This window comes from Octopus sinensis, linkage group LG30, assembly GCF_006345805.1.
Source record: "Octopus sinensis linkage group LG30, ASM634580v1, whole genome shotgun sequence".
In the NCBI taxonomy this organism is placed as follows: Eukaryota; Metazoa; Mollusca; class Cephalopoda; order Octopoda; family Octopodidae; genus Octopus; species Octopus sinensis.
Window position 1 is genome coordinate 14,814,506 of NC_043026.1, and position 19,775 is coordinate 14,834,280.

The window sequence follows — 19,775 nt, forward strand, 5'->3', positions numbered from 1 at the left end:
GCTGCTGGCTCTCCAGCCCTCAGTCAAACCGTCCAACCCATGCCAGCATGGAAAACAGACATTAATTGATGATGATGATGATCATCATCATCACTGGGATATGACTCTGGAGGAAGCAATTGCAACAAATTCTGCAAAAGAAGTCAGAGACCTGCTTGCAGGCCTTCCCTGTTGGGGTCAGTAGATTAAATGCCACCCTTATTGGGCAGCTTTGAAGCTGCTCTGCTTTATTTCTAGGTTGACCAAAGCTTGTGAGTGAAGCTCGAGAGGCGGTTGGATGGAACCTACACTCGCCTCCTTATGAGAGCTCAAAACCTCTTGTGGAAGCGTCATCCAACCAAAATGCAAATATATGGGAAACTACCACCTGTGTCATCTCTTGTGAAAGGTAGGAGAGTCCAGTTTGCGGGACATTGTTGTAGAGCTAACGAGGCAATTTCTACTCTTCTCCTCTGGAAGCCATCTGCTCGTGATACCAGTCGAACCAATTCTACTCTATAGCTCAGAAACCTGGATGTTATCAAAGAAGCTTGAGAGCTGGTTGGATGGAACTTACACTCACCTCCTTATGAGGGCTCAAAATCTCCTGTGGAAGCGTCATCCAACCAAAATGCAAATATATGGGAAACTACCACCTGTGTCATCTCTTGTGAAAGGTAGGAGAGTCCAGTTTGCTGGACATTGTTGTAGAGCTAACGAGGCAATTTCTACTCTTCTCCTCTGGAAGCCATCTGCTCGTGATACCAGTCGAACCAATTCTACTCTATAGCTCAGAAACCTGGATGTTATCAAAGAAGCTTGAGAGGTGGTTGGATGGAACTTACACTCACCTCCTTATGAGGGCTCAAAATCTCCTGTGGAAGCGTCATCCAACCAAAATGCAAATATATGGGAAACTACCACCTGTGTCATCTCTTGTGAAAGGTAGAAGAGTCCAGTTTGCTGGACATTGTTGTAGAGCTGAAAATGAGGCAATTTCTACTCTTCTCCTCTGGAAGCCATCTGCTCGCGATACCAGAGGGTGCACACTCTCCTACCCTGATGTAATCTCCAGGGATACAGGCATCCAGCAACAGGACCTCCGTAATGCTATGATGGACCGTGAAGTTTGGTATAGCATGGTAAATTCCATTGTCTCGACCACGGTCGAACAATGATATGAGTGAACTTCAGAGAAGGAAACTAAAAGAAGCCTATCGTATAATGTAAGGATGCATGCATGTATATATGTACACATGTGTGTGTATGAGTGTTCCCTTGCTTGAAATCATAAGACAGAGCTGTAAACGAATGCCACTGTTATGCAAGCAGTGTTCTTTGTATTCAGTCTTCTGTAGAAAACATGTCCGACCAGGCAGGGGGGTGGGGGAATATTTCCTTCTTTGGAAACAGGTGGGGGTGGGGGAATATTTCCTTATTTGGAAACAGGTGGGGGTGGGGGAATATTTCCTTATTTGGAAACAGGTGGTGGTGGGGGAATATTTCCTTATTTGGAAACAGGTGAGGGTGGGGGGAATATTTCCTTATTTGGAAAACAGGTGGGGTTTGGTTTAAAGGAACGTCAACTTACTCATCTTAGAAAATGCATCTCAGCAAGTTCTGTCCAACCCATGAACGGATAGAAAAGCAGACGTTAAAATGGTGATGATGATGATGAGGAGGAGGATGACAAGAGAAAACAAACAAACAAACATAAAAAAAAAGAAGGCAATTAAAAGCATTAAAATAAGTTGTTTTATTTCATTTCAAGAGCATTTTGAGGAATAGTCCTGTTTCCATAGAAACTCCTGTACATATTTCACCCCAATGTCGCAGCTGTCAGCACAGGTATACACAGCCAGTGTTCCCCAGTCAAGACTGTCGTCCAAAAGATCAACACCAAGATGGGTCAGCAGTTGTGGCATCACCTACAAGAGAGCAAAGAAGACGTAGAGACACACAGACAACATAAGGATGAGCATGTGTGTGTATGTGTATATATATATATATCTAGCTATATCTATATATATATATATATATATATTTGAGTAGTTGAATGAATTATCTTGTTATGGATAATTCGATTAACCGATACCTGGGTAGCAAATTCACATCAGAGAAGACACGGTTGAAGTTACGTGCCTAGGGCATAGATTACGTGCTTTCGTGTCGAAATTTGTATGTTTATTTTAAAATTTAAAAAAAAAATATAAATATATGAAAGAATGGAGTTGAACGACAAATTAACAAAATTCCTTTATTTTCGACATATGTTTCGAAGGCTGCATATTCCTAATTGTGAAGGAATAAGGAGTATATTATGCCGCTTTCTCATCAGGAAAAGCAAGGAACTTATGTCAACATCAAGATGCACAAAAAACTTCGCTATGGGCTCCGTGTGAGCAGTCATCTAAAAGATTTTGTGCATCTTGATGTTGACATAAGTTCCTTGCTTTTCCTGATGAGAAAGCGGCATAATGTCCTCTATTCCTTCGCAATTAGAAATATGCAGCCTTCGAAACATATGTCGAAAATAAAGGAATTTTGTTAATTCGTCGTTCAACTCCATTCTTTCGTATATTTTATATATATATATATATATATATATATATATATTATATATATATATATATATATCTCATGGAGTTGAACGACGAATAACAAAATTCCTTTATTTTCGACATATGTTTCGAAGGCTGCATATTTCTAATTGCGAAGGAATAAGGAGTACATTATGCCGCTTTCTCATCAGGAAAAGCAAGGAACTTATGTCAACATCAAGATGCACAAAATCTTTTAGATGACTGCTCACACGGAGCCCATAGCCTGTCTGGCACCTGTGCCGGTGTCACGTAAAAAGCACCCACTACACTCACCGAGTGGTTGGCGTTAGGAAGGGCATCCAGCCGTAGAAACATTGCCAGATCAGACTGGGCCTGGTGCAGCTTTCCGGCTTCCCAGACCCCAGTTGAACCGTCCAACCCATGCTAGCATGGAAAGCTGACGCTACACCATGATGATGATGATGTACGTATACACACACACACACACACATACATAAGCTAATATCTCTTTACTCTCTTTTTACTTGTTTCAGTCATTTGACTGCGGCCATGCTGGAGCACCGCCTTTTAATCAAGCAACTCGACCCCAGGACTTATTCTTTTTGTAAGCCCAGTACTTATTCTATTGGTCTCTTTTGCCGAACTGCTAAGTAACGGGGACGTAAACACACCAGCATCGGTTGTCAAGCAATGCTAGGGGGACAAACACAGACACACAAACACACACACGCATATATATATATATATATACATATATACGATGGGCTTCTTTCAGTTTCCATCTACCAAATCCACTCACAAGGCTTTGGTCGGCCCGAGGCTATAGTAGAAGACACTTGCCCAAGATGCCACGCAGTGGGACTGAACCCGGAACCATGTGGTTGGTAAGCAAGCTACTTACCACACAGCCACTCCTACGCCTATATATGTATAGAATATTCGAACTCAAGTTATGCACTGCTATGATAAAAATGTGGGTGTGTTTGGAAGACTTACCTGAAATTCAAAGATGCGTTGAGCACCACAAGAAGAACATGGTGGAATGCTGTGTTCACTAGGTTTATTATCACTGGACACCCACAATACGTTACCACCCAAGTGGTAACGGACAACCTGCAAGCAAAACAGAAAACACAAGACTTTATTATCAACATTTTCATAGATTACAGATGTGTGTTTGTATGTGTGTGTCACAGAACCTCCTAAAAACAGACACCACTACTTAAGCATTGCCAAAATCTAATTACATTTCATATTGAGAAACCCAAGCAACACCAAAGTATGTGAGCCCCACAAACTATCAATGAACAGACACTTTCCACTTTACAAGAAATTCCCAACAGAGCATATCATGTATTCCCATCATCAGCTTCCACACAGATATCATTATGGTTTTGACACCTGGGCAGTATCACTGAATCTGGAAGTGTCCACAGCATTAAAAATATAAATGGTGTCTCGGAATCCACCAGCTTATTACTACAAGTAGTAACATAAGAGTTAACAAATAGTAATAACTTATAGCTACAAAACAGTGTCTGTAACAAAGCACTAACTCCGAAAACAACATTCAGACAATACAAATCAATACAGACAAATCCACTCACAAGGATTTGGTCAGCCTGAGGCTATAGTAGAAGACACTTGCCCAAGGTGCCACGTAGTGGGACTGAACCCGGAACCATGTGGGTGGGAAGCAAGTTTCTTACCATGCAGCAACTCCCGTGCTTGTATATATGTATGTGTGTGTGTGTAGGAAATAGATGTTAGCTAGGTGGGGAAAATCACCCACTACACTCAAGGAGTGGTTGGCGTTAGGAATGGCATCCAGCTGTAGAAACACAGTCATATGACTGAGGCCATGCTGGAGCACCGCCTTTAGTCGAGTAAATCGACCCCAGGACTTATTCTTTGTAAGCCTCGTACTTATTCTATCGGTCTCTTTTGCCGAACCGCTAAGTTACGGGGACGTAAACACACCAGCATCGTTTGTGAAGCGATGTTGGTGGGGACAAACACAGATACACAAACATATACACACACACATACGCATATATATATACATATATATATATATACATATATACGACAGGCTTCTTTCAGTTTCCATCTACCAAATCCACTCACAAGGCTTTGGTCTGTCTGAGGCTATAGTAGAAGACACTCACCCAAGGTGCCACGCAGTGGGACGGAACCCGGAATCATGTGGTTGGTAAGCAAGCTACTTACCACACAGCCACTCCTGCGCCTATATATATATATATATACACACACACACACACATACGTACATCATCATTGTTTAACATCCTCCTTTGATGCTGGCATGGGTGGGTTGGCACTTTACAGTGTGGACTGGATGCTTTTTAAGTGGATGCTCACACACACACACACACACACATGCCCCACCCACTCCTAGCTACTCCGTCTTCTCTCACTTCAACTCACCTCCTACCTTAAGGTCCCACTCGTTGGTACCCCAACACCATTATTTATCTCTTTGGAGATATTAGATTCTCCATCACTCTCCCCCACTGCCTCTCAGCTCCCCTCTTAAATTTGAGTAACCATGAAGATCCTCTGCAACATGAACCTACTCTGCCCCACCCTCTTCTTTTGTACCTTAACCCCCATTTGGCATAAAAACACCCCCCTCTACACTCCTCAGCTTTTGTAGGATTATGAGTTGTCTGGCAACATCACTAATGACCGAGGCACATAAAAAACACCCACTACGTAGGCGCAGGAGTGGCTGTGTGGTAAGTAGCTTGCTTACCAACCACATGGTTCCGGGCTCAGTCCCACTGCATGGCACCTTGGGCAAGTGTCTTCTACTATAGCCTCGGGCCGACCAATGCCTTGTGAGTGGATTTGGTAGATGGAAACTGAAAGAAGCCCGTCGTATCTATGTATATATATATATATATATGTATGTATATGTTTGTGTGTCTGTGTTTGTCCCCCCAGCATCGCTTGACAACCGATGCTGGTGTGTTTACGTCCCCGTCACTTAGCAGTTCGGCAAAAAAGAGACCGATAGAATAAGTACTGGTCTTACAAAGAATAAGTCCTGGGGTCGATTTGATATGACTAAAAGTGATGCTCCAGCATGGCCACAGTCACATGACTGAAACAAGTAAAAGAGTAAGAGTACTACATACTGGTGACGGTGGTGGTAGTGGTGGTGGTGGTGGTAGTAGTGGTGATGATGATGGTGGTGGTGATGATGATGATGGGAATGAAATTACATAAACATCCATTTTAACAGCCAAAAGAGAAAAATCTAAAAAAAAAAAAATGCCACACCCAAACACCCCATACACCTCCCTATTCCCCACCGCCACCTCCCGGTGTGTACGAGAAGGACTGGGGGAGCAACTCACCTGTTCTGGGTCGGGGCGAATGCGGCGGCGAAACTTGAGGAACTCCTTGTCGTCGGACGTCTCCTTTCGGGCGTATGCTTCGAGGTCCTTCAGGTGACCACCGCTTCCCTTTTTCTTGTCTTTACCGGGTCCCGCCTTGATGAGAGCCGTGTTCGAAGAGGAGCCGTCGACACCGACCCCGCCACTGTTCTCATCCTCCTCACTGCTGTCGTTTGCATCACTCTCCAGCTCCTCCGTCTCCGTCACCAGTTCGTACTCCTTGAACAGTACACCTGGCTGGTCCCTGCTTGCTCCACCTGCAACCAAAACACAACAGAAAAGTCAAAACAATTACAGGTATATATGCGCAGGAGTGGCTGTGTGGTAAGTAGCTTGCTTACCAACCACATGGTTCCAGGTTCAGTCTCGCTGCATGGCACCTTGGGCAAGTGTCTTCTGCTATAACTTCGAACCAACCAAAGCCTTGTGAGTGGATTTAGTAGATGGAAACTGAAAGAAGCCCATCATATACATAGTTTTATTTAATAGGTGCAGGAGTGGCTGTGTGGCAAGTAGCTTGCTTATGAACCACATGGTTCTGGGTTCAGTCTCACTGCGTGGCACCTTGGGCAAGTGTCTTCTACTGTAGCCTCGGGCCAACCAAAGCCTTGTGAGTGGATTTAGTAGATGGAAACTGAAAGAAGCCTGTCGTGTGTATGTACATGTGTGTGTATAGATATATATATATATAGGCATAGGAGTGGCTATGTGGTAAGTAGCTTGCTTACCAACCACATGGTTGCAGGTTCAGTCCCACTGTGTGGCACCTTGGGCAAGTGTCTTCTACTAAAGCCTCGGGCCGACCAAGTTAGCACTAGAAGAAAAATGGCTGTCTTTGGTTTCAGGATGAAAGGTGTTCTTCCATCAGGATAATGTCCGGCCACATACAATTAAGATGACATTCCACAGGCTGGAACTGTTTAAATGGGAAATGATTCCCCACCCACCATATTCACCAGACATTACTCCACCTGATTTGTTGTAGGGCTGCATGCCTTTATTTTTTACACGTAAGAGAACCATCCAAACGTGGTCGTAGCCAGCACTGCCCCGACTGGCCTCCGTGCCGGTGGCACGTAAAAAGCACCATCCGATCATGGCCGTTTGCCAGCCTCGCCTGGCCTCCGTGCCGGTAGCATGTAAAAAGCACCATCCGATCATGGCCGTTTGCCAGCCTCGTCTGGCCTCCGTGCCGGTGGCACGTAAAAAGCACCATCCGATCGTGGCCGTTGCCAGCCTCGTCTGGCCTCCATGCCGGTGGCACGTAAAAAGCACCATCCGATCGTGGCCGTTGCCAGCCTCGTCTGGCCTCCGTGCCGGTGGCACGTAAAAAGCACCATCCGATCATGGCCGTTTGCCAGCCTCGTCTGGCCTCCATGCCGGTGGCACGTAAAAAGCACCATGCGATCGTGGCCGTTTGCCAGCCTCGTCTGGCCTCCATGCCGGTGGCACGTAAAAAGCACCATGCGATCATGGCCGTTGCCAGCACTGCCCCGACTGGCCTCCGTGCCGGTAGCATGTAAAAAGCACCATCCGATCATGGCCGTTTGCCAGCCTCGCCTGGCCTCCATGCCGGTGGCACGTAAAAAGCACCATGCGATCATGGCCGTTGCCAGCACTGCCCCGACTGGCCTCCGTGCCGGTAGCATGTAAAAAGCACCATCCGATCATGGCCGTTTGCCAGCCTCGTCTGGCCTCCGTGCCGGTGGCACGTAAAAAGCACCATGCGATCGTGGCCGTTTGCCAGCCTCGACTGGCCTCCGTGCCGGTAGCATGTAAAAAGCACCATCCGATCATGGCCGTTTGCCAGCCTCGTCTGGCCTCCGTGCCGGTGGCACGTAAAAAGCACCATGCGATCGTGGCCGTTTGCCAGCCTCGTCTGGCCTCCATGCCGGTGGCACGTAAAAAGCACCATGCGATCATGGCCGTTTGCCAGCCTCGCCTGGCCTCCATGCCGGTGGCACGTAAAAAGCACCATCCGATCATGGCCGTTTGCCAGCCTCGTCTGGCCTCCATGCCAGTGGCACGTAAAAAGCACCATCCGATCATGGCCGTTTGCCAGCCTCGTCTGGCCTCCGTGCCGGTGGCACGTAAAAAGCACCATCCGATCATGGCCGTTTGCCAGCCTCGCCTGGCCTCCGTGCCGGTGGCACGTAAAAAGCACCATCCGATCATGGCCGTTTGCCAGCCTCGCCTGGCCTCCATGCCGGTGGCACGTAAAAAGCACCATCCGATCATGGCCGTTTGCCAGCCTCGTCTGGCCTCCGTGCCGGTGGCACGTAAAAAGCACCATCCGATCATGGCCGTTTGCCAGCCTCGTCTGGCCTCCGTGCCGGTGGCACGTAAAAAGCACCATCCGATCATGGCCGTTTGCCAGCCTCGTCTGGCCTCCGTGCCGGTGGCACGTAAAAAGCACCATCCGATCGTGGCCGTTGCCAGCCTCGTCTGGCCTCCATGCCGGTGGCACGTAAAAAGCACCATCCGATCATGGCCGTTTGCCAGCCTCGCCTGGCCTCCATGCCGGTGGCACGTAAAAAGCACCCACTACGCTCACGGAGTGGTTGGCGTTAGGAAGGGCATCCAGCTGTAGAAACTTTGCCAGATCAGACTGGGCCTGGTGCAGCCTTCTGGTCTCCCAGACCCCAGTTGAACCGTCCAACCCATGCTGGCATGGAAAGCGGACGTTAAATGATGATGATGATGCTTACACTCTGTTGAACATGCACACTGACATTGCACATCCAGCGAAGCATACTGGTTTCATTTCCTTCAAGCCTACGCATGTCCTCAGCTGTCACAGCCCATGTTTCACTACCATGCAGCATAGCTTTTGACACACAGACATCAAACAATCTGCCAGCAGGGGTAGGAGCTCTTTGAACTTTGCCCAGCCTAATCTTATTCTCACAGCTACGCTCTTTGAGCATCCACCTCCGCCACTAACTTGGTCACCTAGATAACAGGTGCTATTAACTACCTCTAGCAATTGATAGAGTCTATTTCCTGCCCATTTTCAGCATTTATTGTACCTGTGCATCTGCCGCATACAAAAGCTATTTTCTCTGTTAAACTTCCCCTGATATTGCTGCACCCTTTATGTGTCCAAAGCTTACTCTGGGAGCATCTTCTGGAGTTTTTTTTTTTTTTTACCAACACCTTTTCTTCAGATTGAGCAGGGCCATCAACCTGAAGGGGTTAATGATTTGTCTGCCTTTCTACTTACTATGACTTTAGTTTTTGCTAGGTTAACTCTAAGGCCTTTTCATTCTAGACCTCGCCTCCATACCTGAAACTTCTCTAGTTCTGGAAGGGATTCAGATATAACTGTAAGGTCGTCAGCATAGAGGAGCTCCCAGGGGCAGCCTGTCTTGAGTTCCTCTGTTATTGCCTGGAGGATAATGATGAACGGGAGGGTGCCGTGCACAATCCTTGGTGAACCACAACTTGTACCCTGAATTCTTCGCTGTACTCATTGTCAACCCTCACCTTACGGGTAGCATCCCTGCACATAGCTTACTCTTTTACTTGTTTCAGTCATTTGACTGCGGCCATGCTGGAGCACTGCCTTTAGTCGAGCAACTCGACCCCGGGACTTATTCTTTGTAAGCCCAGTACTTATTCTATCGGTCTCTTTTGCCGAACCGCTAAGTGACGGGGACGTAAACACACCAGCATCGGTTGTCAAGCAATGCTAGGGGGACAAACACAGACACACAAACACACACATATATATATATACATATATACGACAGGCTTCTTTCAGTTTCCGTCTACCAAATCCACTCACAAGGCTTTGGTCGGCCCGGGGCTATAGCAGAAGACAATTGCCCAAGATGCCACGCAGTGGGACTGAACCCGGAACCATGTGGTTGGTTAGCAAGCTACTTACCACACAGCCCATTTTACACCGCTAGAAAAAAATCCCATTTTCCCTAGCAGTGTCGTATGAAATTGTCACCCATAATTATAACCCTAGTATTGATCTATTGCATTTCAATCTATTTTAGATTTAGGGTTAGAGTTAGGGTTAGTTAGTGTTGGTTAGGGTTAGGGGTGGGGAAAGGGTATCATGGTACATCATGGTACTACTTAGGAACAGTGGTCCCGGTGCGCATACTCGTACATCTGCGCTAGCTAGTCATGACTAGTCGATCCTTTGTGTTTTCATGTGTCATTTACTTTGTTTGTGTGGTAAGTAGCTTGTTTACCAACCACAGAGTTCCGGGTTCAGTCCCATTGCGTGGCACCTTGGGCAAGTGTCTTCTATTATAGCCACGGGCCAACCAAAGCCTTGTGAGTGGATTTGGTAGACGGAAACTGAAAGAAGCTTGTTGTATATATGTATATATGAAGACTACCTGCAATTTTTTTTCCTCTGTCCTCCCGTCTCGGGATCTTTCTTTCTCCTATGTTTCCGACGAAGAGCTCCGCTCGAAACGTCATACCCTCCTTCTTCCATTTTCCTGAGCGCCTAATAATAATAATACTGTAATTGTTCCACGTGTTGTTGTTTTTTCTGTTTTCCCGTTTGGATTAACCTTATATATATATATATATATATATATATATATGTATATATATATGCGTGTGTGTGTTTGTGTGTCTGTGTTTGTCCCCCTAGCATTGCTTGACAACCGATACTGGTGTGTTTATGTCCCCGTCACTTAGCGGTTCGGCAAAAGAGACCGATAGAATAAGTACTGGGCTTATACAAAGAATAAGTCCTGGGGTCGAGTTGCTCGACTAAAGGCGGTGCTCCAGCATGGCCGCAGTCAAATGACTGAAACAAGTAAAAGAGTAAAAGAGAGAGAGTCGTTGTAGGATTGACTAGTCACGACTAGCTAGCTAGCGCGGATGCGCGACTACGCACACCGGGACCACTGTTCTCAAGTAGTACCCAGAACGTGATAAAGCTGGGCCCCTTTGGATTACACGTGCAAGAATACAACCCGCTGCTCGATATCGAACTCAAGACGTTATGATCGTAAGCCGAATACCACAAGCAGTAAGTCAGGCACCTTTTCAATACGTATTTCTTTACTACCCACAAGGGGCTAAACATAGAGGGGACAAACGGATTAAGTCGATTACATCGACCCCAGAGCATGACTAGTACTTAATTTATCGACCCCATGAGGATGAAAGGCAAAGTCGACCTCGGTGGAATTTGAACTCACAACGTAACTGCAGACGAAATACCACTAAGCATTTCGCCCGGCATGCTAACGTTTCTGCCAGCTTGCCGCCTTCAGCACCTTCTCAATATCTATTTCTTTACTACCCACAAGGGGCCAAACAAGGACAGACAAACTGATTAAGTCGATTACATCGACCTCAGTGCGTAACTGGTACTTAATTTATCGACCCCGAAAGGATGAAAGGCAAAGTCGACCTCGGTGGAATTTGAACCCAGAACACTTAACGGCAGACGAAATACGGCTACGCATTTCGCCCGGCGTGCTAACATTTCTGCCAGTTCGCCGCCTTAATACCTATTTCTTTACTACCCACAAGGGGCTAAACACAGAGGGGACAAACAAGGACAGACAAAGGGATTAAGTCGATTGTATCGACCCCAGTGCGTAACTGGTACTTAATTTATCGACCCCGAAAGGATGAAAGGCAAAGTCGACCTCGGCGGAATTTGAACTCAGAACCTAACGGCAGACGAAATACCTATTTCTTTACTACCCACAAGGGGCTAAACATAGAGGGGATAGACAAGGACAGACAAACGGATTAAGTTGATTACATCAACCCCAGTGCGTAACTGGTACTTAATTTATCGATCCCGAAAGGATGAAAGGCAAAGTCGACCTCGGTGGAATTGGAACTCAGAACGTAGCGGCAGACGAAATACTGCCAAGCATTTCGCCTGGCGTGCTAACGTTCCTGCCAGCTCGCCGCTTTAATACCATCCTAACAACACTATCTCTCCCACACACTCCACATATATCTACAACAATGACCTTACTGTCAGTACGGACACTAATGCAACAGTCATAACATTTGATGACCGAATTCTTCTTTAAACACGGCTTATAAGGAATTTGTATTCCACTCACAGAAATTCCTAAGACGGAGAAAAAGATTGGCGATCTTTCGTCTCTAGTAGACCTTTCCGTCGATTTCCGTAAAAAATTTTTTTTTTTTTTACATATGGGCTTGCGGGAACTTTTGAAGTAATATACATACATATACACATACACCGAGTAAAAAATTTCAGTTATCTCTTTCTTTCACACACACTAACAGAAGCACTTCACTTACACAACATACAGTCTGTCTCCCACACCCCATCAAACACACACACATGTCCATCAATGCTCCCATGCACGGTAACTTCAAAAGAACTTCCCTCGTCATACAATCGCTTAGGTCTACTAGAGACGAAAGATTGCCATACATTGTTCGCTTTCCAGACATTTGTACATTACTGCATATACTTTATACGCACTTTTGACAAGTTGTGGTGCACCTCAGCACTGTATACAATAATTTCATTATATATTATTTTTAAATAACAAGACAGACAAACAAGCGAGGAGGGTATCAGGTGGTCATGAGATGTGCTAAAAATAACAGCTAAATAACCATTAAATCAGGCAGCAACCAAAATAGAAAACAAATTTCTATTTTGGTTTTTGCATAATCGTATGAATTCCTATGTGTAGAATACAAATTCGGGCGATCTTTCGTCTCTAGTAGACCTTTCCGTCGATTTCTGTAAAAATTTTTTTTTTTTTTACATATGGGCTTGCGGGAACTTTTGAAGTAATGAGAGCGAAAGAGACTAAGAGAAAGCGATTGTATGACGAGGGAAGTTTTTTGAAGTTACCGTCCAGGGGAAGCATTGATGTACATGTGTGTTGTTGTGTGTGTGTTTGAGGGTGTGGGAGACAGACAGTATGTTGTGTAAGTGAAGTGCTTCTGTTAGTGTGTGTGAAGAGACAGAGAGAGTAATGTGTGAAAGAAAGAGATAACTGAAATTTTTTACTCGGTGTATGTGTATATGTATGTATATTACTTCAAAAGTTCCCGCAAGCCCATATGTAAAAAAAAAAATTTATTTTGCGGAAATCGACGGAAAGGTCTACTAGAGACGAAAGATAGCCCAAATTCGCAAATATTCAAAAGTTATGAGGGTTTGTATGAGGTGCTTAAAACAGAATTCCGTTCATTTGGCCATAGGTCAGCTGGATGAGGAATGACTTGGGATAAAAGGAGAATAACACCGGTAGGAAAATTGCTAACTCACCTGTGTTTGTGTTTGACGATCTGTTTTTACAAACGTTGCGGTGACCGTATTGCCAGTCGACCGCCTGGTGCTGTTTGCCACAGTAAGTAACGTTCAGACAACCGCCGCATCTCTTCGGCCCGGCGGCTCCACACACCACGCACACGCTCTGGTACATGACGGCACACGGCGCCTCGTCGGAGGCGAGGTCGACAGCGATGCTGTCGTCCTCCTCCTCGGCGGCGGCGCCGCCCACGTTTCCATCGGCATCGCCTTCGTCTTCGTTGTTCGGAATCGAGATGGTGCTGCAGGTGTTGGCGGACGCGATCGTGTCTTTGAGCTTCACCGTCGACTGTGACGAGGTCGGCCGCGTGGTGAGAAGCGGCGGGGGTTCGCAGCTGTAGAAGCGGTTCACGCGCGGCAGCTGGGCGCGGAACACGCGAAAGTTTTCGGCCGAGTTGCGCCGATTGCACGCTCCGTTTCGACACACGAACAGGAACAGTGTCCGATGGAAAGCCCGGGTAAGCCTGTTGATAGGGGCGTAAGCCTGTAGCAAGAATATACAGGGACCGGCGCAGAGGCGGCAGCGCAGCTGATCGGGGGTTGGCAGCGGCGAGAGGGACAACCAAGCGGGCCAACCCCCGACTTTGCTCGGAAACATGTGACTCCTCAGTAAACGAGGGTCCGTCTCTTCTAGGAAACCTAGATTCACGACGTTTTCGTAATCCTCTCCGTCGTCATCGTCCATCTGATTGTCCAGTTCTTGATTCAGGTCGTTCACCGCGCCTTTCGCTTCCCTTTTATCTTCGATGTCGCACATTTCAGACTCGGCACACGCCATCTTACCGGAAGTTGTCTCCCATCATCATTAAAAACAACTTCCGGTATGGCTCCGGTTTCACTTTCCATCCGACGTCGCCGAGAGAGGAACTTTCTCGCGAAAAGCACGGAAGAATATTGCCAAACAAATACAGGCTATGCCTAAAGCCACACACAAATTCAGTTCACTACGCTCCGGGAATCGTCAAAGACATTCATCAATTTTCCAAAACATGAATAAAATATGTAAAATTAACGATGGATACACGCGTATATGTACATGATGGAATAATGATAATAATAATAATAATAATACGTGAAGGCGCATGGCTCAGTGGTTAGAGCGTCGAGCTTACGATCGTGAGGTTGTGAGCTCGAATCCCGGACCGGGCTGCGTGTTGTGTTCTTGAGCAAGACACTTTATTTTCACGTTGCTCCAGTTCACTCAGCTGCAGAAATGAGTTGCGACGTCACAGGTGCCAAGCTGTATCGAACCCTTTTTTTTCCCTTGGATAACACTGGTGGCGTGGAGAGGGGAGGCTGGTATGCATGGGCGACTGCTGGTCTTCCATAAACAACCTTGCCCGGACTTGTGTCTAGGAGGGTAACTTTCTAGGTGCAATCCCATGGTCATTCATGATCGAAGGGGGTCTTTACCCCTTTAATCCATTCTTCTATAAGTACAGGGCCTGAAATCTTGCGGGAGTGGGGGCTAGTCAATTATACCGATCCAGTATTACACTCTTTTTTTCTTTCTCTTTTTACTTGTTTCAGTCATTTGACTGCGGCCATGCTGGAGCACCACCTTTAGTCGAGCAAATCGACCCCCGGGACTTATTCTTTGTAAGCCCAGTACTTATTCTATCGGTCGCTTTTGACGAACCGCTAAGTTACGGAGGCGTAAACACACCAGCATCGGTTGTCAAGCGATGTTGGGGGGACAAACACAGACACACAAACATATACACACACACAAACGCATATATATATATACATATATACGACAGGCTTCTTTCAGTTTCCGTCTACCAAATCCACTCACAAGGCATTGGTCGGCCCGAGGCTATAATAGAAGACAATTGCCCAAGATTTCACGCAGTGGGACTGAACTCGGAACCATGTGGTTGGTAAGCAAGCTACTTACCACACAGCCACTCCTGCGCACCCTCCAACACCACACGCTGGTGTTGCCCAATAAATAGATACTTTTCAATGAATTTTTCAACAAAGGCGCAGGAGTGGCTGTGTGGTAAGTAGCTTGCTTACCAACTACATGGTTCCGGGTTCAACCCCACTGCGTGGCACTTTGGGCAGGGGTCTTCTATAGCCTCAGGCCAACCAAAGCCTTGTGAGTGGATTTGGTAGTCGGAAACTGAAAGAAGCCTGTCGTATATATATATATGTGTGTGTGCTTGTGTGTCTGTGCTTGTCCCCCCCCCCAGCGGATCTTTTCGGTTTGAACGGCAGTTTTTAACATAATTTCTAGGTAACTAAAAAATTCTAAACCTCATATACTGGTAGAATGTGTTTATAAAACATCTTTTTCTCTTGGCTTTATTGAGAAAATTCTATAGTTTGTAAGATATGGATCTTTTCGGTTTGAACAGCAGTTTTTAACATAATTTCTAGGTAACTAAAATATTTTAAACTTCGTATACTGGTAGAATGTGTTTATAAAACATCTTTTTCTCTTGGCTTTATTGAGAAAATTCTATAATTTGTAAGATATGGATCTTTTCGGATTGAACGGCAGTTTTTAACATAATTTCTAGGTAACTAAAAAATGTTAAACTTCGTATACTGGTAGAATGTGTTTATAAAACATCTTTTTCTTTTGGCTTTATTGAGAAAATTCTATAGTTTGTAAGATATTTGTTGTTTTTTTCCTTCAATTTCTGCAATTTCAACCAATCAATGTCGTCTATTGAGGTGAAAACATTCTGTGTCTTATGAATATGTCCCTCGTTTAAGAAACAGATTGGGTTTATTTACATTTCTGAAGAAAAAAGATACCCTTCCCCTCACTCCTAACCCTAACCCTAAAACATTGAAATGCAATAGATCGATTCTAGGGTCATAATTATGGGTGACAATTTCATATGACACCGCTAGAAAAAACTGCCGTTCAAACAGAAAAGATCCCTGAAAACATGTGAATCTTAAGAATTTTTTTTTTTAATAACTGGTTTAAAAGTTATAGGGTGGGGCTGGGGTGGGGTGGGGGCAATTCCGAAGAAGTACCCAGTACAGAACTGTTTTTACTCTGGGGATTTTCACCAATCGTGGGGTGTTTTGGAACATAACACCCGTGGGAGTCGATGGATTAGTGTAGTTTGGACTGAAAGATTAACAAGTTCAACCAGGTTGTTGTTTCTCCATCATCCTGGTAATTAAAATAATAATAATAATGAAATTATTGTATACAGTGCTCAGGTGCACCACAACTTGTCAGAAAGTGTGTATAAAGTGTATGCAGTAATGTACAAATGTCTGGAAAGTGAACAGTGTATGAGTCAGATACATGCTTGTGTGTGTGTGTGGGGGGGAAATCAGGTGTAGTGTTGGCGAATCTCAGGAAGCATGGAAGTTTTGAAGGAATCAGTGCTCCGACAATTAACAACTGATGCCGACAGTTTGTTCCATGCTTCAGCAACTCTCAGCGTGAAAAAATGTTTCCTAAAGTCATGGGAGCTGTGCTGTTTTCTGACTTTGTAAACATGTCCATATATATATATATATATATAATAATAATAAAATAATAATGAAATTATTGTATACAGTGCTCAGGTGCACCACAACTTGTCAGAAAGTGCGTATAAAGCATATGCAGTAATGTACAAATGTCTGGAAAGCGAACAATGTATGAGTCAGATACATGCTTGCGTGTGTATGGAGGGGAGAAAATCAGGTGTAGTGTTGGCAAATCTCGGGAAGCATGGAAGTTTTGAAGAAATCAGTGCTCCGACAATTAACAACTGATGCCGACAGTTTGTTCCATGCTTCAGCAACTTTTAGCGTGAAAAAGTGTTTCCGAAAGTCATGGGAGCTGTGCTGTTTTCTGACTTTGTAAATATGTCCACGGGTGTTAGATGGGTGGAGTTTGAAAAGGTGCTCAGAGTTATTGTTTGTAAGATGGTTGATAATTTTATGGGTGTCTGCCAAGTCAGCTGCCACACGGAGTTTCAGTGTGTCCATGCCCAGGGAAGTAAGGCGTTCAGAATATGGCAAATGCCTGATGGAGGGTATTCTTAAATTAGAGCAGGGGTTCTCAACCAGGGTTCATATGGTTTCTAACACTCCATTTAAGATTTCTGGGGGCCCACATAGCTGAATAGTAAATTGGGGATCCATTAAAGTATTTTAAGGGCCCCTGAAAAGATTTTGCTTTGGATGTATGTATTGCAAGAAACAGCCAGGTTTCTTTCTCCGACATTTTACATAGTTCAGCTTAGACAAGTTCATCGTCGTCGTCATGGTGTTGTAGTTCTTGTCATGCATCATCTTCGTTTAACGTCTGCCTTCCCTGCTGGCATGGGTGGAATGGTTTGACAAGAGCCAGCCAGCAGAAGCTCTGTCTGTTTTGGCAGGATTTTTACAGTTGGATGCCCTTCTTATTTCTTTATTGCTCACAAGGAGCTAAGCATAGAGGGACAAATAAGGACAGACAAACGGATTAAGTTGATTACATCGACCCCAGTGCGTAACTGGTACTTAATTTATTGACCCCAAAGGATGAAGGGCAAAGTTGACCTCAGCGGAATTTGAACTCAGAATGTAAAGGCAGACGAAATACCTATTTCTTTACTACCCACAAGAGGCTAAACACAGAGAGGACAAACAAGGACAGACAAACGGATTAAGTTGATTACATCGACCCCAGTGCGTAACTGGTACTTTATTTATTGACCCCAAAAGGATGAAGGGCAAAGTTGACCTCAGCGGAATTTGAACTCAGAATGTAAAGGCAGACGAAATACCTATTTCTTTACTACCCACAAGAGGCTAAACACAGTGAGGACAAACAAGGACAGACAAACGGATTAAGTTGATTACATCGACCCCAGTGCGTAACTGGTACTTAATTTATTGACCCCAAAAGGATGAAAGGCAAAGTCGACCTTGGCAGAATTTGAACTCAGAACGTAACGGCAGACGAATTACCGCTAAGCATTTCGCCCGGCGTGCTAACGTTTCTACCAGCTCGCTGCAGTTGGATGCCCTTCCTAACACCAACCACTCAGCAGAATGGACTTAGCACTTTTTACGTGGCACAATCACCGTTTGTTTTTACTGTTTTGTTCTCACTGTCCTGTTCTTGTTACCGCTTTCACCCTCCGCAAAAAATCCCGAATTTTATTTACTTTGTTTTGCGGGAAGGACTGTTTAAATGAAGTTGTGTATTGTCCTTGCCTTCAAAACGTGGAGTAGATGAAACAGGAACAACTGATGAAGGGGAATATTCTTCATGTTGTGTGTCTCGTTTCTCTGTCTGATTTTTTCGTTGCTTGAAAAAAAGTTTGTTTTCTATGTTTTTGTTTCTCATTGTGTTCAACGTTTGTTTGATGTCCTGTACCCATATATGCATGTATATATACATATATATGTAGGTATGTACATATATGTATATATGCATATATTTATATATTATTTGTATTATTATATGAGCGAACGCTATGCTTCTTTTTCCAAGTAAGTTTTATCTATATATATATATGTGTATGATTACAGATATAGGGTGAAATATAATTAATTTAATAAAATCAACAAATTTCACCTAGTAGTATTTCGGTATGGAAAAGGACCATATTCGGTAAAAGTTTATATAATTATAATAATAAGGTTTTTTTTGCAACAAGTGACGAGATAGTGAAGATGCCGACGACCGCTCAGTTCAAAGTCTCTCTTGACCAGAAATGGCCTGAACTCTTTGCATGAACACTCTCCCTGTACATAACTCCATGTCCCCTTACATGGCCTTGCTTTTGCTTTTTGAGCCAAAAAATTAACATAACTTAACTTAAGTTGCTTAAATTGCATACCTATTTCTTTATTACCCACAAGGGGCTAAACACAGAGGGGACAAACAAGGACAGACATAGGTATTAAGTCGATTACATCGACCCCAGTGCATAACTGGTACTTAATTTATCGAACCCGAAAGGATGAAAGGCAAAGTCGACCTCGGCAACGTCACAGCAAATGAAATACCGCTAAGCATTTCGCTTAAACCGCATACTGAAAATATTAGGTATATACACTATGTGTGTGTGTGTATATATATATATATATACACATGAGTGTTTGGGTGTGTCTGTGTGTGTGTGTATCTGTGTGTGAGTATACAGTATTTCCTGGCATTGAAGATGCTTCATTCTCAAGGATGCACAGTAATTTTGACAACCAAACATTTGAAAAAAAAAAAAATTGGGGCAAAAAAATAAGGTCCTGGGACACTTTAAGTCTTGTTACCTTTACAATGAAAAAATAAAAACAACACCGCTATAACCTTCAGAATGCCACTTAAAATGTTCCTCGCATTTGTTTTGGCTGCTCATCTAATGCTTATTTGCTCTACCCTTTACATTGTCTAACCATTGTGATCCCGCACTCACGTCTGTAAAACTAACAAAAGACAGCACTCACCATACCAATTTGTTTCGACCCTCTGCAAAATCCCAAATTTTATTTAATTTATTTTGCGGGAGCAACTGTTATATCGAAAGCGGATCTTGTTGTGAAATGCTCGAAATACGGA

The 19,775-nt window shown here is 44.5% G+C and overlaps 1 protein-coding gene across 1 annotated transcript; it reads right to left on the reverse strand.

Annotated features, from left to right (window-relative positions):
- Positions 1–1,711: 1,711 nt before the first annotated feature.
- Positions 1,712–14,141, reverse strand: LOC115226695 (programmed cell death protein 2). The gene is made up of 4 exons (XM_029797712.2): positions 13,223–14,141; positions 5,926–6,221; positions 3,540–3,656; positions 1,712–1,907 (listed from the first exon to the last, which is right to left on the reverse strand). Exons 1-4 carry the CDS (start codon positions 14,040–14,042, stop codon positions 1,746–1,748), a joined length of 1,395 nt encoding a protein of 464 aa, XP_029653572.1. The 5' UTR covers positions 14,043–14,141; the 3' UTR covers positions 1,712–1,745.
- Positions 14,142–19,775: the final 5,634 nt, after the last annotated feature.

Excerpts from the sequence above, each read along its gene's own strand:
- LOC115226695 (XM_029797712.2), bottom strand. The coding sequence starts at position 14,042 with ATGGCGTGTGCCGAGTCTGAAATGTGCGACATCGAAGATAAAAGGGAA. Across the intron at positions 6,222-13,222 it reads ATCGTCAAACACAAACACAG|GTGGAGCAAGCAGGGACCAG; the intron begins GTGAGTTAGCAA and ends TTTTGGTTGCAG. Across the intron at positions 3,657-5,925 it reads TTCGCCCCGACCCAGAACAG|GTTGTCCGTTACCACTTGGG; the intron begins GTGAGTTGCTCC and ends TTTTGCTTGCAG.